This window comes from Mytilus californianus, unplaced genomic scaffold (genome assembly GCF_021869535.1).
Source record: "Mytilus californianus isolate M0D057914Y unplaced genomic scaffold, xbMytCali1.0.p SCAF_1, whole genome shotgun sequence".
Classification (NCBI taxonomy): domain Eukaryota; kingdom Metazoa; phylum Mollusca; class Bivalvia; order Mytilida; family Mytilidae; genus Mytilus; species Mytilus californianus.
In genome coordinates, this window is record NW_026262581.1 from 23117713 (window position 1) to 23145473 (window position 27761).

The 27761-nt window shown below is 33.8% G+C and overlaps 2 protein-coding genes across 6 annotated transcripts in view; one reads left to right on the forward strand and one right to left on the reverse strand.

Annotated features, from left to right (window-relative positions):
- LOC127717261 (EGF domain-specific O-linked N-acetylglucosamine transferase-like) overlaps positions 1 to 18791 on the reverse strand; it is a 54916-nt gene extending 36125 nt beyond the window's left edge. The window contains exons 1-2 of the mRNA XM_052223051.1: positions 18716 to 18791; positions 879 to 1056 (exon numbers count right to left, since the gene is read on the reverse strand). Coding sequence (XP_052079011.1) covers positions 879 to 1056; positions 18716 to 18717 — 180 coding nt within the window. The 5' untranslated portion in view covers positions 18718 to 18791. The remainder of the gene's footprint in view (positions 1 to 878; positions 1057 to 18715) is intronic.
- A 66-nt stretch (positions 18792 to 18857) lies between these two features.
- LOC127716890 (orphan steroid hormone receptor 2-like) overlaps positions 18858 to 27761 on the forward strand; it is a 72677-nt gene continuing 63773 nt past the window's right edge. For 4 of the 5 annotated variants that reach the window (XR_007989144.1, XR_007989140.1, XR_007989145.1 and 1 more), the window contains exons 1-3: positions 18858 to 18952; positions 21696 to 21963; positions 27133 to 27294. Coding sequence is in view for 1 of the 5 variants with exons in the window: in XM_052222979.1 (XP_052078939.1) it covers positions 21712 to 21963; positions 27133 to 27294 (414 nt within the window). In the remaining 4 variants the exon portion in view is untranslated. The remainder of the gene's footprint in view (positions 18953 to 21695; positions 21964 to 27132; positions 27295 to 27761) is intronic. The other variant, XR_007989149.1, reaches the window with a different exon arrangement.

The following is a 27761-nucleotide window of genomic DNA, read 5'->3' on the forward strand; positions in this document are numbered from 1 at the left end:
TGAAATTTGATACTTCTACTTAATAAATTGAAATTCTTTGTAAAATTTTTTATCTGAGCCCTTTTCAACATGAGATTTCTCGTTTTTGAAAATGAAAATTTAGTAAATAATAACAGTAAAATGAGAAATAATTGTAAAGGAATGAATTTTCTCACGATATAACATAAAGACTTGTTAAATTAACATTCATATGTCAACATTTCAAAAACCAAACAGTATGTAATTAATGTAGCTTTCATGTATGTTTTTAGTAACGTTTTATGGAATTAAAAATAAATGGTCATCAAATTAGGTTTTTTTCAGTCTGAAAGGTCTCAATTAGGAAACAACCAACATACATGGATAATAAAAATAAACAATTAGTCAGAATGACAAGTTTTGTTATCAATAGAAATAACCTTTCTGTGACCTGGCACTGTTTATATCTGACCTCATCCTAACCTTATACACCTAAATAAACTGGATTTAAAAGGTAAAATCAATGTACATGTATTATTAGATATGACCTTATTTCAGGATAAGATTTATAGCCTATTTATAAGGGATAATCTTTAATCTTGAGAGTCTTCCTTACAGTATATAAATTGTGATTGCTGCTTTTGAATTTTTTAAATATCCCTTTTATTTAGGATTTTCATCATCAATATGGGGTGAAAAAAATATAAAGTAGATTTAACGTGTTAAATATTACCTCATTAAAATTTGAATCTAGGTAGTTTCCATGGCAAAGATTATGCCTGTAATTATCAAAGAATTTATAGGATTTGACTCTATGATAAGATATTTAATTAGAACCACTGAAAGAGCTTACAAATAATCTGAAATTTAGTCTACAAATTCATCTTTTCTAAAAGTAAAATTTTAAAACAAGTACTCACCTGAAATGGACAATTTTCATCCTTGTTACATTCTTCCTTTATATCAGGATTATTGTTGAAAAAATAAGGTATGTGTTCCTCGGGTAGATTTAACGTATTCCAGCTAAAACAGATCACTGCATCTGTCGTTAAGATGACCAAGTATATACTCTTAAGATCTACATGTTGTCTTTTCATCCTAGAAGAAATATATGGTACATATGTATTTTTAATCACTTTGACTAGAAATGTGTACAATTACATAAAATTGTGATTTTATAGGCAAACACATGGTTATTGCTACATTAGCAAATTCTATTATTCAGTAAGGTGCATTTTAAGGAGTTAAATCAAAGTCTTTAAAACATATAAGTTGTTACAAACTGGAGACAGTAATTTGTCAAAATCTAAATTTTTTAATTTCAGCTGTACAAATTTAAAGAAAGAAACGTAATATTTCTTTTTATACAAAAATGTATTTTTTAATAAATGGGGGTGTAAAGAGGGTAAAATAAACCAAATCACCCAATTTAAGCCTCTTTCAATGATAAATGTTATGACTTTGTCTTGGAGCGATCTCGATAAGTAATGTCTCCTCAAGAATTATGACTCAAATGCAGAATTATATTACTGTTATGACGATCATAAATACTGAGAAAATGCTTTAGGCTGAAGGTGGTCCATTACTATCTTTCTGAAGTTTGGTGATTTAAAACTTAAACTTTCAGAAGCATGTAACATAAAATATTCTGCAATTTACTGTGAGCAATTTAAAGTACTTTTATATGCACTGTAACTAGAGTACAATGTCTGTCATCTAGTTAATACGTTTTTTATTGAAAGTTTGTAATACCGGTACATGTTGGTAGGCCAAATAAATAACATGTCTGGTTCTGGAGATATTTCTTCCATGGTATTTCCTCTACACTAAATAAAGATTTTTAGCTGTTATGAATACTTAAGTGAACCAACTCATTTTCCGCATTTAGCCCTTTCTAGCCAATTTCAAAGCGATTTATTTTGATGATTATCTAATTTTGTTAATGTATTCATAAAAGTGAAGCTCCAAGTTTGAAAAGTTTGCATCTTTTACAATCCCATTATTCATCTACCTGTGAAACTCACAAAAATAAGTTGGTTTACATATATTCTACAAGTGACTGATGATGCACCTAAGTCATGCCAAGAAAAGCTATGAAAAAGCTTCCACTTGCTTGACCTAAATGCCTAACTTATGAGCACACGTCCTGTCATGCACAATACATGTATATGTAGGTCAGGATGATCAAAATGTTCGCCAAGTCTTTAATAACAAGATAATCATAGGATGGAATGGTAAAATGTCAATCATGAATAGGCAAAGGTTATTAAAGTTACAGTAAGTGTGCAAATTCCAATTGTGGATTCAAGGGGGATGATAGACCCCTCCTTTTATAAAATAAAATTTGTTTTTGCTTAAAATTGTTTTAAAAAATCTCATTGCTACACTCAACAGTATTTTAACCATATGATGCAATAATGCCTCCCCTTTCCCTAGACCCTAGATCTGCCTCTGATGTCACTGAATTTTTTAATGAATTTTCAGGCCATTTTGGCTATAGTTATGTCTGTCTTAAAAATAAACTTTACCAACTGTTCCAGTATGAAAATTTAGGTCATGCTGAGCAAATAAGAAATATTTGATATAACCTTGATTCAACAACCTGTTTCAATCCATCATTTTCTACATAAGAAAATGCCTGTACCAAGTCAGGAATATGACAGTTGTTATTCATTCGTTTGATGTGTTTGTTTTTTTTATTTTGCCATTTGATTGGGGACTTTCCTTTTTGAATTTTCCTCGGAGTTCAGTATTTTTGTGTTTTTACTTTTTTCTTGATAAGTCATCATGCTTTCCTTAAGTCAATAATGAACAGAGCATATGACGATTAGTCACTCAAGCTGGATATGTAGGTTAAGATGACTCATTTACAGTTGATCAATACTGAAAAATCAACATGTATATATTCTCATAGAAGTGTTATCATTTATCAGCAAGAAGTTCAAATTTTGGCAATTAGACTAGAAAAAGACAAGATAGTACAGCCATACATTTTGCCATACAAAAGCAGTGATAAGGTATCAGTTTGGTGACAGAAAATTAATGACAAAATTAAGATTTCTTTTCAAATCCATAACTACAAAACATCTTCTGAAAGTGTTACTGCATCTGGAAAATTTAAGATGATGACACTTTTCCTGTTTTATCAAAACTAATTGCTCTTTTAAGAAAAAGAGAAAAGATAATATTTATTTTTTTCACTTCTATGTAAATCAGAATCTGATTATCAGATGTAGCCATCTGGTATCTTCGGGGCTGATGCCCCTCAATTATAAGAAGCCTTCATCTAATACATACAAGGACAGCAGTGGTGAAATATTAGTTAATTTGAGAAATGGGATCACAACAAGACTTCACCTAACTGCTAATGCAGATGAACAATGGAAGTTCAATGCACTCAAAGATATATATGTATTGCTTAGCATTCAAAATATATATGATAAGGTACTAAAGTCATTTACAAACTATACATGTTGATCCTGCTATTTTTCACCATGTCATCAGAAAACTAAAACCACATTTGTTTTGCTTGTTTTATTAGGTTAAGCCTTATACACGTGTTCTTAATACAATTTATGCATGTAGTTTGTTGCAAAAAAAAAAAACACATATAAAAGAAATTATAAAAATTACTGCATTTATCAATTTGATAAATTTTCACCAAGATAATTAAACCACATTCATCTCTGCATAATTTTTTATCCTTTTATCGTCTGATGTTTTTCAAACAAAGGAATATGAAAAAAATTTAGGTCATATAAAATATTGCAGGTATTTTTATTTATCTATTTCAGTGTTGGTTTTGTTAACTGTGCACCTGCCTTAAACTGCTGTTCACTTCACACTCAGCAATATATTTTTAAGTAAGGGGAGTTAACCCCACTACATTTATCTGCAATAAACAACACATTCCATATAATTGTTTTGTACTCTGTCAATGTTTCGATTCTGTTTTAGAAAAGCTTTCAAACTGATACTTCTACAATTTTTGGCTCTCAGTAAGGCCCTGTTTAAGCTCTGCATGTGGTGCTAAGCATCTTTTTTTCACAAAAGTTTATAAACTTTAAGCTTTCAAGACCACTAAGTGAACTTTAATTTTTTTTTTTTATTCTCTGAATTTTGGAAATAGGTACAAATTATACATGTAATTCCATGTAACAATACACAAAATTTAATTCTGTTAAAAATCTACATTAAATGGGAATCACACTAGTTGATAAAGAGGTGTATGTGATTTAAAGAGATTTAAAGAGATAACAATCTGATTTACGACCTAATCTTTCAACTCTGATTGATTCTAATGGAAAAAAACTACCAAGATAGCTTTTCATTCTTATATCATGTATTTCCTGAGGGGAAGTACTTCTAACTGACACGTGTTGAAAATAGGAATTTACAAAATCTTGTAAAATTTAGTGAATCAATAATCATGATAATAGAAACAATTGATTGTTTCAATACCACAAATGAAAGGCGACTTACCTCGATCAAATGTCTGAAATTATTTGTGCAAAATATGTCACAAAGTCAACTAAATATTCAAAAACATTGAGGCTCTAGTCAACTCAAAGGAAACTGATTAAATTTTAATTTCTTTGATATCCTAACAACCAATAAGGAGTAAGCACATTTATAGATTAAATTAAATTACATATATCAGAAAGTCATTTTTATATCATTGAGGTCAACATGAACATTTAGAAAATGTGTAACAAAAGTATTAAAAAAGCATAAATACCTAACCATAATATTCAGAGAGATAGACATTTATGATGTCGATTTCCAACTGTCTACATAACTTAAATTTTTTTAACTTTATTTAAGGTTTCAAATTAAATAAAAGTTTAACATCATAATTAACTTCTTTTCTTCAGTTTAATTGTAATTCTTTTTAAATGTTTTACCCAATTGCATTTTGAATTCATCTCTACAAAACTTATCAATTGGTCAAATAGTTTAGCTTATTGCTAAAACAAGTGAAAGGTCTTTTGGACACTTTTTCCTGTTATTAATACGAAAAATACAGCTATCATGGCTATAGGGGCGTTACTCTAAACAATTATTTTTTTTATTTTTATCTATACCACTGTACAATGCTGTATATAGGTAACTTTATAAAAAAATATAAGAAAAATAAGCATTCTGAGAGTATTGCATGGCAATACATGTACATAGTCCCCTACAGGTTAAAAATCCATTGTTCTTGAACAAAATGCTAACTTGATCTATAACTTGTCATGGTGCAAACTTTAAAACAAATATCAAATCAATACATGTATCTTCAACATGTTCAACTCCACACAAAATTATCAGACTGGAACAAAATGCGAACTTGATCTGTAACTAGTCATGATAAAACTATATACCAAATATCAAATCAAAATCTTCAAGCACGAAGGAAAAAAGTATGGAAAACTGATTTGCCGGACAGACGGACAGACAGACAGACAGAGTGCAAACCTAAAGTCCCCTGCGACTTCGTCGTTAGGGGACTAATTACTCAGAAGAGTTATTTTAAAAATTTTGCAAAAAGCCTGGACTAGATGTAGTTTTTAGGAATTTTTAAATTATTGATATTTAATAATATAAAAATTAATAAAAACAAGCATTCTGAGAGTATTGCATGTCAATACATAGTCCCCTACCGGGTAAAAATTCATTATACTGGAACAAAATGCTAACTTGTTCTATAACTTGTCATGCTGTAAACAATAAGTAAATATCATGTCAATATCTTAAAGCATGACTAAAAACAGTGTGGAAAACTGATTGTATGAGTGAATTTTTCAAGTCCAAGGACCATAACTCTGCACAACATTATTAGGCCGAAACAAAAATTTGAACTTGATATGTAACTTGTCATGATAAAACTATTTACCAATTATCAATCAATATCTTATAAGCATGATGAAAAAAACATTAGATAGATTAATAGTTCTCTAAAATTAGATATGATGTAATACAGTGTATATCTATTTTCAAATTATAATCAAATATAATTAATAGTTCCAAATATTTTTTCTTTCATTTGTCACAAACTAATATAGATTTGTAACTTATCTATAAAATGTCAACAACTTTCATCTACACAATGTAATGTATTGAAATATATACATTAATAAAAATAGATTATTATCTAATTAAAGGATTTCTCTTCATAATTTTTTTTATATATATTAATTAGCATTCAGAAAATTAGTTTATACTAAATAACAAACTTGCCAAAAAATTCTTCAAATAATTTAACAAAGAATGTCTTTTAAAAAATGAGTTATCTCCCTTTGTACAGAAATATGCAATAGTATTCTAACATTAGATATGGTCCAGAGCTATGGTCCATAACTCTGGACTAAATCATCAGACCGGAACAAAATTCAAACTTGATCTATAACTTGTCATGATAAAACTATATACCAAATATCAAATCAATATCTTCAAGAATGAAGAAAAAAAGTGTAAAGCTGATTTGCCAGACTAATGGATGGACAGATGGACAGACAGACGGATTGCAAACCTACAGTCCCCTTCAGCTTCGTCGGTAGGGGACTAAAAATAATATTAAATGGAGCATGTAGATACATGTATCTTAATAACTGGTTTCAGGAAGATTTTATAAAAAGTAAGAGCCTAAGTTTTTAAAATAACTAATTTTGGTTATATTTGACAAATTTTCTGAAATGGTCAATCTATGACTTCCAATTTTCTCAGTTTGTAAATGTCCTCAATAAACCAAAAATTTTCCCATGTGGACTGACACTTCACCTCTTTAAAATACCAATACTTAATCAATTTGTATGCCCATAGTACCGTAAAGCAGGTTATTTTTCGCAGGGTGTAAATTTTCGCTTATTTTCGAGGATAGAACAAAATCGCCAAAATAAATTCCCCCAATTTAAAAGTGCACATGCAAAGGTATTGATAAAAGTTTTGAATCCGCCAAAATAATAACCGCCATAATATTTTGTATGTCTTATTAAATGAAAATCGCGAAATTTTACACCCGCGAAAATTGGGCAAAGTGTGTAAAATATAACAACTACCTTGGGATATTAAATTTAAGTTATCTTTCAGGCACATTATCAAGAACAATAAATGATATCATAATGATATTCTTAAAGAATTGGAAAAGATCTACCTGTATTAAAGACAAGGAATTATTTGAATCTGTAATAATTCTGAATTCTGGAAAACTGATAAGAAATGTATGATGAAAACTATAACCCATTTAAACAGGGTTAGCTATGCGCACATGGCTAAGGTTAATTTTACTTTCACTGATATTTCAGTATGAACTAACTAACCCCCCCCCCCCCCTCACTTTAGCCATACATGCATGGCTAAACCTCCTAAATTGGGTAAGTTTTCATCATACATTTCTTATCAGTTTTCCTGAATTCAGAATTATTCCAGATTCAAATAATTCCTTGTTTAAATGGTATACAGAGGTCTATAGATCAGATACTAATTCAAATAAATTAACATTAACTTAAATTCTTGTGATGAAAACTGACAAAGAATTTGGAAAATAACTCAAATTTGTTATTTTCAAGATTTCCTGAAGTTAGGTCCCTTGAAAGACCAAACTTAAAACTGCCTACAATTAGAACCTTTTCCATGCAGTTATTTGAAAGAAAAAAATTGGATGCTCTTTTTTTTAAATAACTTTTTTCATTAATGATGCCCTTGACTTTTAAAAATAAAGACCGAAATGTTAATTATAAATATAGGTTTAATTTAAACATCTGTGAAATAATGAATTATTATATTTGCAACTATTTGAGGAGCTTCTGTGACTGTCTTAGTAACCTTCAAGATCTTTAAGGGGAAATTATATTTCAATAGTCCCAAAAGACCAATCTTTGACCCAAAGGCATCAATATTCACTATATTAAGTGCTTAAGGATCCCAGTTAGTGTTTCAGGAGTTTTCATGCTTCATAAAAGAAATAATTACCAGATATCTGCAAATTTTTTTAAAGCTTGTGAAATCTGTATTTACAGATGAATGGACATTTTTGTAAATGATATTTACAAAAGTAACTTATATAAATAATATTTTTAAAAGAGCCTCATTTTCAACATACATGTAACTCATATAGATGATTTTGAAAAGTGACTTGTTTAAGTAATGCCACTGACTGAAATATGATGACTGGACTTAAATTTTCGCCGAGAGGTTTTTTCAATTTTTTTTTAGGTAAAATATCTAAATATTCTTTATTAATCTGAGGACAACCCATGCTTTGCAAATTTTAGGGGGGCGCACGCCAGACCCCCCCCCCCCCCCCCCTTGAATCTGCCCCTGATTTCTATACTTGCAACATTTTAAGGTATCAAATTGATTGTTCTATCTTCTCTGTCTGTTTATCTATACTGCAACCTCATTTGTAAATGTATACATGCATAATACATGTAATAATTTCAACATTTATTCAAACTGTCATTTTTTTTTCTAAAACCTCATTCAGATAATAGAAGGGTCTGATTATTTTTCAAATTGTAATAAAAGTTTCAGACATTATAAGTCTAACTTGATCACAAAACAACAAATTGAGGTCCTGTTTTAGTAAGTACTGTAAACAAGAAATTTAATTTTCACATTCTCAGAACATATTATCTGTCATGTTGGTAAAACAAATATTCTGAAAAATATTCAAAAGTCTTTTAGCATGTTTTGTCAAATCCTATATTATTCTTATATGCATGATATGAGGGTTATTATTTTCTAATTTATATTTTAAAGTGTCCCATAACTTTAGGACATTTTTAGTATCACATTTTGTAAATTATAACTCTAAAGAGTATTCTAGATATAACAAATTAGTAATGTTATTATTTTTATCATAATTCTAACATTGGTTGCATTTTAGATTTGAACTAAAATATTAAAAGTCAGATAATTACATGCAAGAACCACTCAACCTAAAAATCATGCAAAAGGTGGTTCATAGGTGGAGAGCTTACTTATTTCTATTTTTATACGACCGCAAAAAAATTTGCAGTCGTATATTGGTATAACGTTGGCGTCGTCGTCCGAAAACACATTGGTTTTCGCACTCTTACTTTAGTTTAAGTGAATGGATCTCTATGAAATTTTACCATAAGGTTCAATACCACTAAAGGAAGGTGGGGATTGATTTGGGGGGTTATGGTACCAACAGTTAACGAATTAGGGGCCCAAAAGGGGCCAAAAACAAGCATTTTTGTAACTTCCAGGCATATCTTGTGTGTTAGTGTATGGATCTCTCTGACATTGTACCACAAGGTTCTATATCACAAAGGGAATGCTGGGATTGATTTTGGGGGTAATTGCCTCATAATTTTAGGAATTAGGGGCCAAAAAGGGGCAAATAACAAGCATTTTTCTAGTTTCAGGACAATAACTTGTGTGTAAGTGTATGGATCTTTGAAATTGTACTACAAGGTTCCATATCACAAAGGGAAAGCTGGAATTGAGTTTGGGGGTAATTGCCCAAAACGTTTAGGAATAAGGGGCCAAAAATAAGCATTTTTCTTGTTTCCAGACAATAACTTGTGTTCAAGTGTATGGATCTCTCTGAAATTGTACTGCAAGGTACCATACCACAGGGAAGGCTGGGATGGATTTTGGGGGTAATTGCCTCAATATTTTAGAACATAGGGGCAAAAAAGGGGCAAAAAAGAAGCATTTTTCTAGTTTCAGGACGATAACTTGTGTGTAAGTGTATAGATCTTTATGAAACTGTGCTACTTGTCGTCGTCTGGCATCGTCGTCGTCCAAAGACACATTGGTTTTCGCACTCTAACTTTAGTTTAAGTGAATGGATCTCTATGAAATTTTACCATTAGGTTCAATACCACAAATGGAAGGTGGGGATTGTTTTTGGGGGTTATGGTACCAACAGTTAACGAATTAGGGGCCCAAAAGGGGCCAAAAATAAGCATTTTTGTAACTTCCAGGCATAACTTGTGTGTTAGTGTATGGATCTCTCTGACATTGTACCACAAGGTTCTATATCACAAATTAAAGGGAATGCTGGGATTGATTTTGGGGGTAATTGCCTCAAAATTTAAGGAATTAGGGGCCAAAAAAAGGGCAAAAAACAAGCATTTTTCTAGTTTCAGGACAATAACTTGTGTGTAAGTGTATGGATCTTTCTGAAATTGTACTACAAGGTTCCATATCACAAAGGGAAAGCTGGAATTGAGTTTGGGGGTAATTGCCCAAAACGTTTAGGAAAAAGGGGCCAAAAATAAGCATTTTTCTTGTTTCCAGACAATAACTTGTGTTCAAGTGTATGGATCTCTCTGAAATTATACTGCAAGGTACCATACCACAGGGAAGGCTGGGATGGATTTTGGGGGTAATTGCCTCAAAATTTTAGAACATAGGGGCAAAAAAGGGGCAAAAAACAAGCATTTTTCTAGTTTCAGGACGATTACTTGTGTGTAAGTGTATAGATCTTTATGAAACTGTGCTACTTGTCGTCGTCTGGTATCGTCGTCGTCCAAAGACACATTGGTTTTCGCACTCTAACTTTAGTTTAAGTGAATGGATCTCTATGAAATTTTACCATTAGGTTCAATACCACAAATGGAAGGTGGGGATTGTTTTTGGGGGTTATGGTACCAACAGTTAAGGAATTAGGGACCCAAAAGGGGCCAAAAATAAGCATTTTTGTAACTTCCAGGCATAACTTGTGTGTTAGTGTATGGATCTCTCTGACATTGTACCACAAGGTTCTATATCTCAAATTAAAGGGAATGCTGGGATTGATTTTGGGGGTAATTGCCTCAAAATTTTAGGAATTAGGGGCCAAAAAAAGGGCAAAAAACAAGCATTTTTCTAGTTTCAGGACAATAACTTGTGTGTAAGTGTATGGATCTTTCTGAAATTGTACTACAAGGTTCCATATCACAAAGGGAAAGCTGGAATTGAATTTAGGGGTATTTGCCCAAAACGTTTAGGAAAAAGGGGCCAAAAATAAGCATTTTTCTTGTTTCCATACAATAACTTGTGTTCAAGTGTATGGATCTCTCTGACATTGTACTGCAAGGTACCATACCACAAAGGGAAGGCTGGGATGGATTTTGGGGGTAATTGCCTCAAAATTTTAGGACTAAGGGGCCAAAAAGGGGCAAAAACAAGCATTTTTCTAGTTTCAGGACAATACACCTGTAACTTGTGTGTAAGTGTATGGATCTTAATGAAATTGTGCTACAAGGTTCCATATCACAAAGGGAAAGCTGGGTTTGAGTTTGGGGGTAATTGCCCTAAACTTATAGGAATAAGGGGCCAAAAATAAGCATTTTTCTAGTTTCCAGACAATAACTTGTGTCCAAGTGTATGGATCTCTCTGAAATTTTACTGCAAGGTACCATACCACAAAGGGAAGACTGGGATTAATTTTGGGGGTAATTGCCTCAAAATTTTAGGAATTAGGGGCCAAAAAGGTGCAAAAAACAAGCATTTTTCTAGTTTCCAGACAATAACTTGTGTCCAAGTGTAAGGATCTTTATGAAATTGTGCTACAAGGTTCCATATCACAAAGGGAAAGCTGGGTTTGAGTTTGGGGGTAATTGCCCTAAATGTTTAGGAATTTGGGGCCAAAAAGGGGGAAAAAAACAAGCATTTTTCTCAATAACTTGTGTCCAAGTGTATGGATCTCTCTGAAATTGTACTGCAAGATACCATACCACAAAGGGAAGGCTGGGATTGAAATTGGGGGTGATGAATCATAAGGGGGTTCAAAAAATTGGGGGGGGGGGATTTTGTTTTCCTTTTTTTTCTTTAAAATTTTCCATTTTAAATTGGTTATTTCTGATTTATATATATATAAAAGTAAATAATAATGATATGGTTTCGATAGGTAAATTAAAATTTTTCAAGTTCTTAGACCACATTCATTCTGTGTCAGAAACCTATGCTGTGTCAAATATTTAATCACAATCCAAATTCAGTGCTGTATCAAGCTTGAATGTTGTGTCCATACTTGCCCCAACTGTTCAGGGTTCGACCTCTGCGGTCGTATCAAGCTGCGTCCAGCAGAGCATTTTATTGATATATATTTTGTTCAAAATGCAAAGTTGTAAAATTTCAACTTTAACCCAGGGTCTTGAGAGATATAAATTATATGATAATAATTATTGCACTATGAAAAGTCTGAAAGGGGAGATAACTGACAATAATCTGCAGTCAATTCACTTTAAATGTCAGGTAAAAAAAGTTTCAAGATCAGTATGAGCATCAGGCAGTACGGAAGGAATAATTATTCATTTCATGATGTATACAAATGAGTCGTTAAAATATAATTTTTTTTAGTCTTTTTTTATGGTTAACTGCAATTTTCGTAAATTGCAGGACTACAGATATATGAATGCTGGCTTTTTAACAAAATCATCCCCCTAAAAAAAAACCAACAAAACAGTACATGTTATTTACTACTGTTTATGTTATTTTGTATTCAATGTCCTTGTTACACCATGCAGTTTACTAAAGAATGACTTAAGGGTTGACTTAGGTATTGAAATATTGTCATTCCTTGACCAGCAGAATGGGAAGGTTCAATCTAATGCCTTGTGTTGAGTGTGCCAGACTGTCACCACTTAAAGCCAGCAGCCCAAAGGGATATAACTTCATAAACACCTCTTCACCAAAAAGTAGTAAGAACAAAAACAGAACCACCAGCAGTAATGTATTCAACATACCAACAAAACTGAACTTGAGAATACTAACATTAAATTGTAGAAGCATCAAAGACAAGACTTCTGAATTTGCAGCAGCAGTAAATTACATCAAACCTGACATCATCTGCGGCACAGAATCTTGGCTTAAAGCAGTAAAACCAGGAAAAAAACCTACACAAGATGCAATAAAATCCAGTGAAGTATTCCCGGAAAACTATGCAGCTTATAGAAAACACAGGGGTACACTGAGGCGGAGGAGTTTTTGTCCTTGTACACAATGACATCATAGCAGTAGAAGTGGAAGAAGACATAGTGTGCGCCAAGCCAGTTGAGAGCTTCAAAACAGCTCTCCAATGCCGTCAATTTGCGGTCACTCTCTCCCGTCGAGTTAAAACCAGAATTGGTACCTTTGACGTTACAATACAGATCATGATAAAGAACCTTTGCATCAATTTAAGTCTTTGAGAGGTCTGTTGAAAGGCAAGAATATCTGTCCCTCTATGCAAAATACCCAATCTTGTACATTTTCCAGTCCTAATTTACTGCCTTTCAACCAGTTGCTTGCATAATATTCCTTTTTTTTTAATTGTTAATTTGTTCTCGCCCTGAACTTAGTCCAGATAATCATATGCCATCTGCTGAGGGTATTATTCTATTTTGATTTTTTTTATCCCTGTCGCAGGAAGGGGTCAAAGTAAGGACGTATAACTAACATATACGTCCTAGGTCAAAGCAAAACATTACAGCCTTCCATTCCAAGGCATCAACATTATTTGGACTACTCCTGAAGGTATCGGGTCTGTTCGCCCTAACTACATGTTCGCCCTGGGTCCGTTCGCCCTGGGTTCGTTCGCCCTGATAGTCCGTTCGCGCTGGGTCCGTTCGCCCTATTTTTATTTAGAATATCAAGGATTTGTATAGTGAGACAAAACCTTTCAGAAAGTTTGGTAAAGAAAATATCCTTGAGAATATGTATATGTTTCATTTATGAACGAAAATAAACATTTGTAATGTTTATTGGTCGTTATGGTTACAAACAAGAAGAACCTTGTTGTATCAATACATGTTTCACGCAGAAGGAAGCGTTGGGTCGATTTAGACGTTTGGCGGGAAAGTCAGTGGTTGGGTCCAAGGGTATGGGGGTGTTTGAGAAGGATTCTTGTGTTCGGTATCGGGAACATTTAGAGAACACCCCTATCCAGTAAATATTGTATTCACCCTGGGGTATATAAGCGGGTGAGGATTACAGTTCGGGTCTGTCGATATTCTCATTAAGAAGACCAGTGTACAAGAGTAAGGCACGTTACATAGCTGTAAGTGATATTGTCGAGGACAACTTGTACTGGGGACAACTTGTACTAGGTACAAGTTGGTCTAACATAGGAAGTTGGCAGAGCAGACTGTCCCATACGGAGGACGGACTGCAATAATATAACCCGCACTGTCTGGTAGTGACAGACTGTCCCACTCGGAGGACAGCTGTACCAGCAGCACTGTCTGGTATCGACAGACTGTACCAGCCACACTGTCTTGTAGTGACAGACCGTCCCATCTGGAGGACAGGCTGTAAGATTTGTATTATATTTGTATATATATATATATATATATATATATAATTGTTAGTCGTTACTTTATATCGGCAAAGAGCCCGTGTGTATATTTTAGTTCATTGTGTATAACATAGATAGTTAATAGTATTGCCGTATTGTTTATGGACAGCTTGAATCCAAGTATTTACTGGAACGGACGTTTAAGATATAAACGCCTGGTTACACGTTACATATTTGGTGGCAGCGGTGGGATTCAAGTTGTCTATCAAATACTATTTGATTGATTGATTGATCGTCATTAAATTTATTGTCAGTTGACATCAGTGTTTATTTAAAAGATTAAAGCAGATCTACCGTGAGGCATAGTTGTAGTTCACGGCTGAGTTGTAACACGAGTGTATTATTTAATAAAAGATTATAACACTATAATTGTTTTATTTGAATTGCACTATACTGCAATGGAAATGTTAAATATTGACGATCAGATTGCTGAAATAAGTAGACAAATACAGTCTCTTAGTGAAAACACAATACAACATGGACAAAGTTTTATATATTCCACACCTCGAGAGCAGGGTGTACGTCCAAAGGTTGTTGAAAACAAAGAACATGATTCAGGCGTAGTGACGACAGGGCCGTCTCTATCAACACCTGTAGGATTGGCCATGGGTGATACACTGCCTTTGCCAGATGGGGATATCATATCAAATCCACACGTAAATAACAGAAAATCCATAGGGCAAGACAAAACTCAATATATTAATCCTAAGCAGGAATTAACAAAAAATCAAAGTACTGCTCATACTGTTAGCTATGGTTCAAATGATGTTAAAATCAAACCTTCAAAATATGATGGCAATACTCCTTGGATGGATTACTTATCACACTTTGAGATGTGTGCCCTAGTCAATATGTGGTCTGAACATCAAAAAGGTTTGTACTTGGCCGTGTCACTGATTGGACAGGCTCAAGCAGTTCTTGGTGATTTACCAAAGGAAAAGAGACAAATATTTTCAGATCTTGTAAACGCACTGGAGGAACGCTTTTCTCCATCTAGTCAAACTGAACTATATCGTGTTCATTTCAAGGAATGTCGACAAAAAGCAAGCGAGACTTTGCCGGGGTTAGGTCAGTCAGTTCGAAGACTTTCTAATCTGGCCTACCCGACTGCTCCGTTAGAATTAAGGGACACGCTTGCCAAAGAACAGTTTATAGATGCGCTAGTAGACTCAGAAATGAGACTGAGAATTAAACAGTCTCGTCCAAAAGGTCTTAACGAAGCTATACGGTTGGCGGTTGAGCTTGAAGCTTATAACAAGGCTGAGAGTAGAACAATGAAAAGTATGGGTCACTTACGACATACTACTAGTGACGAACGGACAGAAGCACCTAATAGTCCTGATATGACTGTATCTATGGGACAAATGACGGCGTGGATACAGACGATTGAAAATAGTTTACAATCCTTAACAAAAGAACTTAGGGATTTAAAGTACACGAGAAAGTTCCAACCACAGGGGAAGATAAATAGCACACAAAGCAAAGGAAAAAGGCGTGGTCCTTGTTTCAGTTGTGGAGAAATAGGACACTTTGCAAGAAATTGTCCTAATAATAATCAGAAGCAAGGTACTCTGGGAATAGATAGCAACGGAACATATACGGACGGATCGGTTAATACACTGAAGTCTGAAGTTAAGTCTTCAAACAATGATAAAGGCGCTGTTGTTGTTTCAGCATCAGAGGATGCAGGAATGTTTGTTGAGTTGAGCATTCAAGATGTACCAGTCAAGTTTGTGGTTGATACTGGAACTACACTAACTTTAGTCTCTACAAGAGTGTATGATTTAATTCCTGACTTGTGTAGGCCACATCTGAGTAAAACTAGGTCACAGATTAAGTCCGTCTGTGACAAATATCTAAGCCTTCGAGGTAAAGGTAGTTTTAAAATGGATTTTGGTAAAGAGAAGTTTACTTCAGAGGCCGTTGTAACTGACCTACAAGTAGATGGTATTCTAGGTTTAGACTTTATGAAGAAAAATAAGTGTTTGATTGACGTGTCTGCTAACTTATTACACATCGATAACTGTAGGGTTCCTCTAAATTTTCAAGGTACCCAACGTAGAAATGCTGACGCATTAAGTAGTGCTCCAGGCAAACCACGTCGGTTAACATCAGACAGTCAGTCAAACATGAGCAGTGATTGTTCTAAGAGGAAACATAGCCATGTCAAAATCGTAACCAGTCAGATGCCTGACAATGGTAAAGACTTGACTTTAAATGAGTTACAATCGAATGACTCGGACCTTAAACTTGTTAAGCGGTGGCTGACAGAGGGTCATAGGCCACAATACAATGAGGTATCCGGTAAGGGATTCTTTATAAGGTCATTATGGAGTCAGTTTGATGGTTTAGAGCTCCAAGAGGATATAGTAGTAAGACACTTCAATGACCTAGAACTGAACGTTGCAAAATTACAAGCGGTAATTCCAATGTCGGAGCGCAAACAAGTATTAGAATACTGTCATGACACAAAGTATGCTGGTCACTTAGGTATTCATAAAACTCGAGAGAAAATACGCCAGTCTTACTATTGGCCTGGTTTGAAATCTGACGTTAGGGCATATGTTGCTAGTTGCAATAAGTGTACTAGGAGAAACCACCCAATGAAAAAGAATCGTGCCTCAATGAGATTAGAGGAGGAAAATAGTCGTCATAAGAGTCAGAGACCAGCCTGGATGGCTGATTGTGAAATTGAATAAAGTCAAGATTGTGTACATATATTAATGGATGAATTTTGTTTTGTAATTGTAATGTTTATACCATGCGGGACGCATGTAGATTGAGGCGTGGGTTATGTAATGTTTATTGGTCGTTATGGTTACAAACAAGAAGAACCTTGTTGTATCAATACATGTTTCACGCAGAAGGAAGCGTTGGGTCGATTTAGACGTTTGGCGGGAAAGTCAGTGGTTGGGTCCAAGGGTATGGGGGTGTTTGAGAAGGATTCTTGTGTTCGGTATCGGGAACATTTAGAGAACACCCCTATCCAGTAAATATTGTATTCACCCTGGGGTATATAAGCGGGTGAGGATTACAGTTCGGGTCTGTCGATATTCTCATTAAGAAGACCAGTGTACAAGTGTAAGGCACGTTACATAGCTGTAAGTGATATTGTCGAGGACAACTTGTACTGGGGACAACTTGTACTAGGTACAAGTTGGTCTAACATAGGAAGTTGGCAGAGCAGACTGTCCCATACGGAGGACGGACTGCAATAATATAACCCGCACTGTCTGGTAGTGACAGACTGTCCCACTCGGAGGACAGCTGTACCAGCAGCACTGTCTGGTATCGACAGACTGTACCAGCCACACTGTCTTGTAGTGACAGACCGTCCCATCTGGAGGACAGGCTGTAAGATTTGTATTATATTTGTATATATATATATATATATATATATAATTTTTTAGTCGTTACTTTATATCGGCAAAGAGCCCGTGTGTATATTTTAGTTCATTGTGTATAACATAGATAGTTAATAGTATTGCCGTATTGTTTATGGACAGCTTGAATCCAAGTATTTACTGGAACGGACGTTTAAGATATAAACGCCTGGTTACACGTTACACATTTATTAAAATTTATATATATTTATCCCAATTTATGTATATCTATCATAAGTTAAATACAGAATATTTGAAAAATTTATATTAATTAAATTCTTGGCTGCACTTTTTTTTTTAAATTTATAATTACTTTTAATTACTGTTGATTGAATTTTGATTGCTGGTCACAAGTTAGGTATAATTTGATGTCTTTGATATCACTGATTGTTGTATGAATTGTCTTTGGTGGATTGTAAACAGACTTCAACATATTCAAATACATACAGATAACTTAGTCTTCAGTTGTTTTATTTAAATACCTTGTAGTCCTTGAATTCACAGAAACTTATTTCCTGGTAGCAGCTAGACAACATAATACATCATAAATAAATATTTGACGAAATTGTAGACACACTTTAACATATTCAAATATATACACACAATGCAACATATATATATAATAAAATAAAAATCAGGGCGAACGGACTCAGGGCGAACAGGTATCAGGGCGAACAGACTCAGGGCGAACAGGTACTAGGGCGAACCGGATTCAGGGCGAACGGACCCGGATTCACTCCTGAACATGCATGAAATATTTGCCACTGGATGTAAGGAAAAACGATTTATAAATAGTTATGAGTTTATATTTCAAATTGTTTTAAAGTATTACTTTAAACTGTTTCCGTGTATTATATAAGATCATTCTTAATTTAACTTAAGATGGGGAAAAAATGCAAATGACAAGGGAAAAAAACACTTTTGATGTCCTTCCTGTCTTAGCTTGCGTTTCTACTTTCTTGGGATTTAGATACACCATCTAAATATCTAGTCTATAGATATCCCTGTTAGTTATTGATAATAATGGGTATTGCCAGAAGGTTTTTGGGTGTTAAAAAACGCGGTATCGTAATCTTGTATGAGTTGTTATGCTACTCACATAAAGAAAATCACTTGTTTATGTTTTCACTGGAAACGTGGAACAGTGCACTTCCTGTTTACTGCGCAAGAACAGGTGCGCTTGCCCTTTTGTGATGTCACGCTGGACCAATGAAATTGTAGAATCCAGGTGCGTCGCGAGGTGTAGGTCACAACCCTTGACCTTTATACGTCTGGCACGGAGTTCCAAGTTGATGTTGACATTTACCGGCCAAGAAATAATTTACATTCTTCAGTTGTAAGTATACCATATTTCTAGTGATATATATTTATATAAAAATCAAACCTTACGTTTTTAGAATCTTACATGTGGCAGACAAAAAGAGATTTTGTTCGTGAAGCCATGCCAGCCGCCATTTGAGAGATTTTCTGCGATTTTTTTTCATAAGTTTCTTTACATGCTGGATAATTTGTGTAAATGACACCCTTATATGTATCCTAAAAATTGCATGGGTCGTTTTAAATATTAACTGATGAAGTGTCGAGCTTTGAATCTGCAGTAGACAGACTGTCATTTTCGGTGTAAACATAACCTTTCAGTTTGTTCCATGTGAGGGAAGTGCATGACCTTTCGATGTTTCGTTCGATTGACTCGGTCAGGGGTTTCATTTCGTGATTGCGCAGTTTCTTTATTTTGAATTGTCACTGTTTAAGAGACTAATTAATCTATACATGTTTTATATTAAGTTGATCTTATAGCAATAGAAATGCCAATGTAAGGATAAGAAAAATAAGACTAGACACTCTATAAGCCATCGACCTTTGTCCTTTTGCATATGCACTGTACCGGCTGGAAAATTGGGTCATTTGCATATATTATTTAAATGAGAACTGTCTGGCATTATTGATTACAATGCTTGAAACAGTCATGAGCGTTACTTAATATTTGCACATGTTTGTTTCCTATTGAAAGAGATTCATTGATAAAACATCATTCACAATAGGTTATTTTTACCTATAAAATTAAATTTACAGCCAAAAAAAAAAGAAGTGTAATGAAATTTAGTAAATATTCAGTGGCAAATATTTCATTTTGAGAGTACAACAAAATGTAATACAGGTTTTACTGTGGATTCATTTATTTTCGTGGGTATCAATTTTCGTGGATTGAGGAAAACTTGCATTTTCGTGGATATTTGATTTCGTGGTTTGCCAACCTCTGCATGCAAAGCCTATTATAAATTTGTAATTTGTTGAACATTTAAATTCGTGGTTCGCCTGTACCCACGAAACCCAAGAAAATTGGTATCCAACGAATAATAATGAATCCACAGTAAACCTATTGGACTAGAGGCATTTCTCCAAACTGTCAAAGAGGTTGGTTATTAATTGGAAATCAAACAAATACGGCTTCTGGAACATGAACTCCACAATAACCTTCATCATGTTCATTTGGGCAGTAAGGCTAGTCCAAATTTATTTTGGTTCCTTCCTGCAACAATGAGTGGTTAATTGAAATCTTAATTAAAAAAAAAACATCTTTAGTTATTAAGAAGTCATCCTTACATATATCTGGACTTCAAATAGACCAAAATACGTTTGAAACTTGATCATACATTTATCGCTATACAGTATTACTACATCAATTAGACAGCAATTCATGCCATCAACAAAAACAATATCAAAGAACATTTAGAGGTCAACATACATCAGGGTTCTCACTAAGGATTTTTGAAGGAGAATCCAAGGACTCATCATTTTTTGGTCATGGCGAGTCGAACAGTGAGAAAAAAATATTGCTATATTATTTGTTATTTCTCGAGCTCCATGATGGTATAGAGCAAGGAAATGACATCAAATTTAAATTATTTTTAACTTTTGCTATAAAATGATGAAGTGTGTGCTCAGTTGACCAAACATTTTACAATCCTGATGAATCTTTAGACTCACAAGTTTTGAAAATTTTGGAGACTGAAAGTTCGGACAGATTTTCATGAGTCCAGGACTCCTGGACTTGCCTTTAAAGTATTCCTCACTGATACAATGCTGTATGGAATGGGATAAAAACTTTCAAGTTTGATATCCTTCGCCTCTCTTTTAGGGTCTTAAGTATGTGGGGCATTATTAACAAAAACAATGGTAAATGATGTGATTATTGTGTTGCTGTCTCATTAATGGTTATGCCCGAAACCAATGCATAGAAACATCTTCTTTTAATGTCTTTTCAACATGTTAAATTCTGTAAGGCCATTCAAAAATGATTGGTAGTTTACCCTTACCCTGCTGGGTCTGTTTTTACCCTCCGAATCAATTCTTTTTCTTTTTTTTTTTGATGCTTTTTAAAATTGTCTGATAATCTCTTAAAAGTGTTTCAACATTGCTCAATTATCATCGCTTTAGTTTCACATAGCTTATACCCCAATATAGAATGTAAAACAAGAATTTACTGTCGGGTTAACAACACCATTCTCTGTATCTAGAGCGAAACTGATTTTCCACAAAAAAATGCTGGGCCTTCATAATTTTCACATGTTCGGAGAAACATAGCCTAAAGTGTACATGATTGTAAAATCACCTTCTTTTTGTACTCATACATGTACATGCGTGCAATTTTGTTGTCCAAAATGTAGAAGCAAGTTAACGTTCTACATGTTCTACACCCCTGATCAGGGGTACATGGGGTAGTTATAGGAACTGACATTACATGTAGCCTAGCCAGTAGGGCCATTTGATACGAATACATGTATCTTCCTGTCCTTGAATTTGTCTGCTCCTTTTTATGCTACATGTATATTACAAAATTTGATCTTAACTCCTTAAATTTACTTGTCCATAAAGGGCCAGTCTGAAAAACCGTTTTATTGGCCATGACCAACATGACAGTTCAATGTTTTGGGCCAGCAAAGAGTTTACCCCTGGTATGTAAACAGATTCACAAAGGCGTATAATGAAAGTAATATAATGAACTTTGAGTCTCTTGTTTTCAAGATTCATCTACAGAGAGAAATGAGAGAGTTAAAAATGTTTCTAATTTCTTTCAGCTGTGGATGCATGTAAATGTCCTCCCAAGAGGAAGGAAATTCTTCCTTGACGTCACCAAGTGCAGGGGCAGTTAATCCAGCCCGATTCTTCACAATGGAAGGTGGCGGAATAGGAGAGAATATTATACATGTGATTAATCCTGCATCATTAGGATCTCTATCAGGAGCTACATCAGTTGCTAATTCTGCTCTTCAAGCTGCTAACATGCAGACCATAACAATACAGCCAGGAACTTTTCCTATACCTATTAGTATAGCTCAACAAATGGCAAGTGCTAACCAAGCAAGTAATGTACATGTTTTGGAAGTCTTGGATTTTTCAAAAAATACATGTAAACTCATACATGAAAAAAAGAAATGATCAATTATGACACTGAAACAGAAACCCAACATAATGCATATAAAAACACCAACATGTCACCTTATTTTGTTGGCGTCTTCAATAGAAAGATGTGAACAAAACTCTTGGATTGAACTCCAAATTCTTTCCTAGTGTCATTAGTATTTGAAGTTTGCTTTTGGTAATTTGGTTAGACACATAATCTTGATGATTATGTTTTCCACAAAATCATGAATCTACATATTTCTTAAATCAATATGCGAAAATATGAAGTGTTTCAACTCTTATATAATTAATGCACATGTACATGTGACAACACAAAAATCAGACTTTAAAATACATTTTCTTAGTGTAAATGTACATGATGTATCATTAGTTATTATAAGTATATAATTTCCTACACAATTAAAGATATCTAATGGTATAAAGGATTAGATCCTAGTGCAGGCAATTACAAGTAAAACACTAGTGTTTCTCTAAACATGCTAAAGGAGGTTTTGAAAGAGCTTGGCACCCTGTCATGTTTTCATGATGTCCTGCCCATTTATGTTTTGGCATCATGTTCATTTTCCGTCATATTTTATAACACCCTGCTGTAATTTTAGATCTGTTCTGCAATTCATCTTTTGATAACACCATTTCAAGTTATTTCTTTTTGGACAAAACCAAAATTTGAATGGCCGACATTTTATTAAATTTCAAAATTATGTTTGAGCATTTTTTTTAACCACCGAGAACAAATACGGTTGATGATTGAATGGAATAAGGACAGCAGTGACTTTGTTCCTTTGCGAAATTAAAATGTTGACAATTTAAAGGGGAACAAGACAATAGTTTGAGTTATGAATTTACGATGCATGGAATGAACATTACATAAACAATCAGCTGTTTGTTTATATGTTCCTTTTAAGTATGACCATTTTCACTATTCACTATAGTGGGCTTTCGTGCTCGTTAGAGCCTCTAGTATGTTTTTGTTAGTCTTGTATGTTTTTTTAATTTAAGTTCATTTATATGTTCAGAGTTTTGTGTGACGTCCATTTTCACTGAACAACTCAAGTACACATTTTTGTTTAGGGGCCAGCTGAAGCCTGCATCTGGGTGTAGGATTTTCTCGCTGTGTTGAAGACTCATTGGTGGTTATGGGCTGTTTTATGCTCTTTGTTCGAATTGTTCATGTTGTTGTCTCTTTGACACATTTCCATTCTCAATTTTATCTAGTTTATGAATAAAACGGGCAAGTTTGTATTATGGAGATTTTTTTATTCGACCGCAAAAAAAATTTGCGGTCATATATTGGTTTGACGTTGTCGTCGTCCAGTGACACATTGGTTTTCGCACTCTAACTTTAGCATGTTTAGTTTAAGTGAATGGATCTCTATGAAATTTTACCATAAGGTTCAATACCACAAAAAGAAGGTTGGGATTGATTTTGGGGGTTATGGTACCAACAGTTCAGGAATTAGGGGCCAAAAATAAGCATTTTTATACGACCGCAAAAAAATTTTGTGGTCGTATATTGGTATGACGTTGGCGTCGTCGTCGTCCGGCGTCGTCGTCCGAATACATATTGGTTTTCGCACTCTAACTTTAGTTTAAGTGAATGGATCTTTTTGAAATTTGACCACAAGGTTAAATACCACAAAAGGAAGGTTGGGATTGATTTTGGGGGTTATGGTACCAACAGTTAAGGAATTAGGGGCCAAAAATGAGCATTTTCTAGTTTCCAGACAATAACTGTGGAACGGTGTATGGATCTCTCTGAAATTATACTACAAGTTTCCATACCACAAAGGGATGGTTAGGATTTGCTTAGGGGGGTTATGGCTCAAACCGTTTAGGAATTAGGGGCAAAAAAGGGGGAAAAACAAGGTTGTCCTGGTTAATGGACAAATACTTTAGTACAAAACATAATTTAAAGCAGTGTAAGGGAGATAAATCAAATACGTCATTGAAATTATCTCCCTTACACTGCTTTTAAATTATGTATAAAGTAATGGTTAATGAACAATAAAGATAATCTAAAACAGTGTAAGGGAGGTAATCCAAATACAACATTTTGGTTACTTCCCTTACTCTGCTTTTAAATTATGTTTAAAGAAATGCATATTTATAAAGGAAGACCAGTAAAAATATCTGCAAATGTTTTCATCTTTTTTTTTTACAAAAAAATCCATATGAAAGATTTGACACTATATTTTTATTAATTCTATTATAAAATAGATTAAGTTAGCACTATGGTAAATTTAAATGGGTAATTATGGTTGCCAACTCCATTGGAAATTTGAATTGAGATTATGACCATATCTTGAGGAAAAGAATTTTTTTGGGGGAAAAAGGGGGGGGGGATAAAAAGAAATTGTGGGGGGCCAATTTTTTCTCATTTCAGATTTCAGAAATTAAAAAGAATTATTCTTCAAATATTATTTTTTTTTCAAATTTCAAATATTGAAAAATTTCAAGAAGTAATCTTTAATTGCACAGTATGGCGCATTAGATTTGTAAAATCTTTGATCACATTTATTTATTTGTTATGCCGAATCTAACAGTGTATTTAGATTTTTAATTTTGGGTCCAGTTTTCAAATTGGTCTACATTAATGTCCAAAGGGTCCAAAATTAAACTTTGTTTGATTTTAGCAAAAATTGAATATATGAGGTTCTTTGATATGCTGAATCTAAACATGTATTTAGATTTTTGATTTTTGGCCCAGTTTTCAAGTTGGTCCAAATTGGGGTCCAAAATTAAACTTTGTTTGATTTCAACAAAAATTGAATATATGGGGTTCTTTGATATGCTGAATCTAACCATGTATTTAGATTTTTTATTTGTGGACCCCGTTATCTAATTGGTTCATATTGAGGTCAAAAGGGTCCAAAATTAAACTTTGTTTGATTTCATCTAAAATTGAATTATTGGGGTTCTTTGATATTCCAAATCTAACCGTGTATTTAGGTTCTTAATTTTGGGTCCTGTTTTTTTAAATTGGTCTACATTGAGGTCCAAAGGGTCCAAAATTAAACTTAGTTTGATTTTAACAAAAATTGAATTCTTGGGGTTCTTTGATTTGCTGAATCTAAACATGTGTTTAGATTTTTGATTATGGGCCCAGTTTTCAAGTTGGTCCAAGATAGGGTCCAGTATTTAAACTTTGTTTGATTTCAACAAAAATTGAATATATGGGGTTCTTTGATATGCTGAATCTAAACATGTATTTAGATTTTTGATTATGGGCCCAGTTTTCAAGTTGGTCCAAATTGGGGTCCAAAATTAAACTTTGTATGATTTCAACAAAAATTGAATATATGATGTTCTTTGATATGCTGAATCTAACCATGTATTTAGATTTTTTATTTGTAGGCCCCGCTATCAAATTGGTTCATATTGAGGTCAAAAGGGTCCAAAATTAAACTTTGTTTGATTTCATCGAAAATTGAATTATTGGGGTTCTTTGATATGCCAAATCTAACCGTGTTTTTAGATTTTTAATTTGGGTCCCGTTTTTTAAATTGGTCTTCATTGAGGTCCAAAGGGTCCAAAATTAAACTTAGTTTGATTTTAACAAAAATTGAATTCTTGGGGTTCTTTGATATGCTGAATCTAAACATGTATTTAGATTTTTGATTATGGGCCCAGTTTTCAAGTTGGTCCAAGTTGGGGTCCAAAATTAAACTTTTTTTGATTTCAACAAAAATTGAATATATGGGGTTCTTTGATATGCTGAATCTAACCATGAATTTAGAATTTTTATTTGTGGGCCCCGCTATCAAATTGGTTCATATTGAGGTCAAAAGGGTCCAAAATTAAACTTTGTTTGATTTCATCAAAAATTGAATTATTGGGGTTCTTTGATATTCCAAATCTAACCGTGTATTTAGATTTTTAATTTTAAGTCCCGTTTTTTAAATTGGTCTACATTAAGGTCCAAAGGGTCCAAAATTAAACTTAGTTTGATTTTAGCAAAAATTGAATTCTTGGGGTTCTTTGATATGCTGAATCTAAACATGTGTTTAGATTTTTGATTATGGGCCCAGTTTTCAAGTTTGTCCAAGTTGGGGTCCAAAATTAAACTTTGTTTGATTTTAACAAAAATTGAATATATGGTGTTCTTTGATATGCTGAATCTAACCATGTATTTTGATTTTGGACATTGGACCATAATAGGTAAATTAAAAAAATTCAAGTTCTTAGACCACATTCTTTCTGTGTCAGAAACCTATGCTGTGTCAAATATTTAATAACAATCCAAATTCAGAGCTGTATCAAGCTTGAATGTTGTGTCCATACTTGCCCCAACTGTTCAGGGTTCGACCTCTGCGGTCGTATCAAGCTGCGCCCCAGCGAAGCATTTTATTGTAACTTCCAGGCATAACTTGTGTGTTAATGTATGGATCTCTCTGACATTGTACCACAAGGTTCCATATCACAAAGGGAATGCTGGGATTGATTTTTGGGGTAATTTCCACCAAATTTTAGGAATTAGGGGACAAAAAAGGGACAAAAAACAAGCATTTTTCTAGTTTCATGACAATAACTTGTGTGTAAGTGTATGGATCTTTATGAAATTGTACTACAAGGTTCCATATCACAAAGGGAAAGCTGGAATTGAGTTTGGGGGTAATTGCCCAAAACGTTTAGGAAAAAGGGGTAAAAAATAAGCATTTTTCTAGTTTCCAGACAATAACTTGTGTTCAAGTGTATGGATCTCTCTGAAATTGTACTGCAAGGTACCATACCACAAAGGGAAGGCTGGGATTGAGTTTGGGGGTGATGAATCATAAGGGGGTTCAAAAAATTGGGGGGGGGGATTTTTTTTCCATTTTAAATTGGTTATTTCTGATTTATATATAAAAGCAAATAATAATGATATGTTTTGAATAGGTAAATTAAAAATTTTCAAGTTCTTAGACCACATTCATTCTGTGTCAGAAACCTATGCTGTGTCAAATATTTAATTACAATCCAAATTCAGTGCTGTATCTAGCTTGAATGTTGTGTCCATACTTGCCTTAACTGTTCGGGTTCGACCTCTGCTGTCATATCAAGCTGTGCCCAGCGGAGCATTTTATTTTCTCTAAAATTTTAATTTCCTTACAGATTGGTTCACCAACAGCAGTTACAAATGGTGGACAACAGCAAATAATTATGTCGTCTGCTGACCTGGCAGCTAAACTGAAGGATGGATTACCTACACAAGTTCTACAGGTACCAACTGGTGGCTTCTCAGCAGCAAATGTTGACTGGGCTGCTAAACTCAAGGTACTAAAAGTGCCAAAAAGCTATTCATGTTTGCATGTTATTTTAGTAACAGCATATTCATTAGCTTTCAGTCAAACATAATTTTGAATATTCACATCTCAGACATCTTGTCAGACTTATAGTCGATTAATCCATAACTGAAAAGATAAAAAATCAAAATGAGATCATAAGAGGATGACAGCTTAGAAAAATTTGGGCATCAATTCAGTTTTTGATTGTATCAATTCCTCGCAAATTTCATACAACATCATGTTAAACAAGGAATTTTGAAGTACAATCATGACAATGTAACACCAATCAATCAATACGTCTTAAAAGTGTATGTTACCGCACTGTTCTCCCTAGGATTTTTGGATAGCACCAGGGTAACGCTTGTGGACAGCTTGTATATAAAAGGATTCTTTCATAAAGAGATATATAAAATTAACAAGAACAAGTATTTTTTTATCATTTGAACCAGTTTCTAT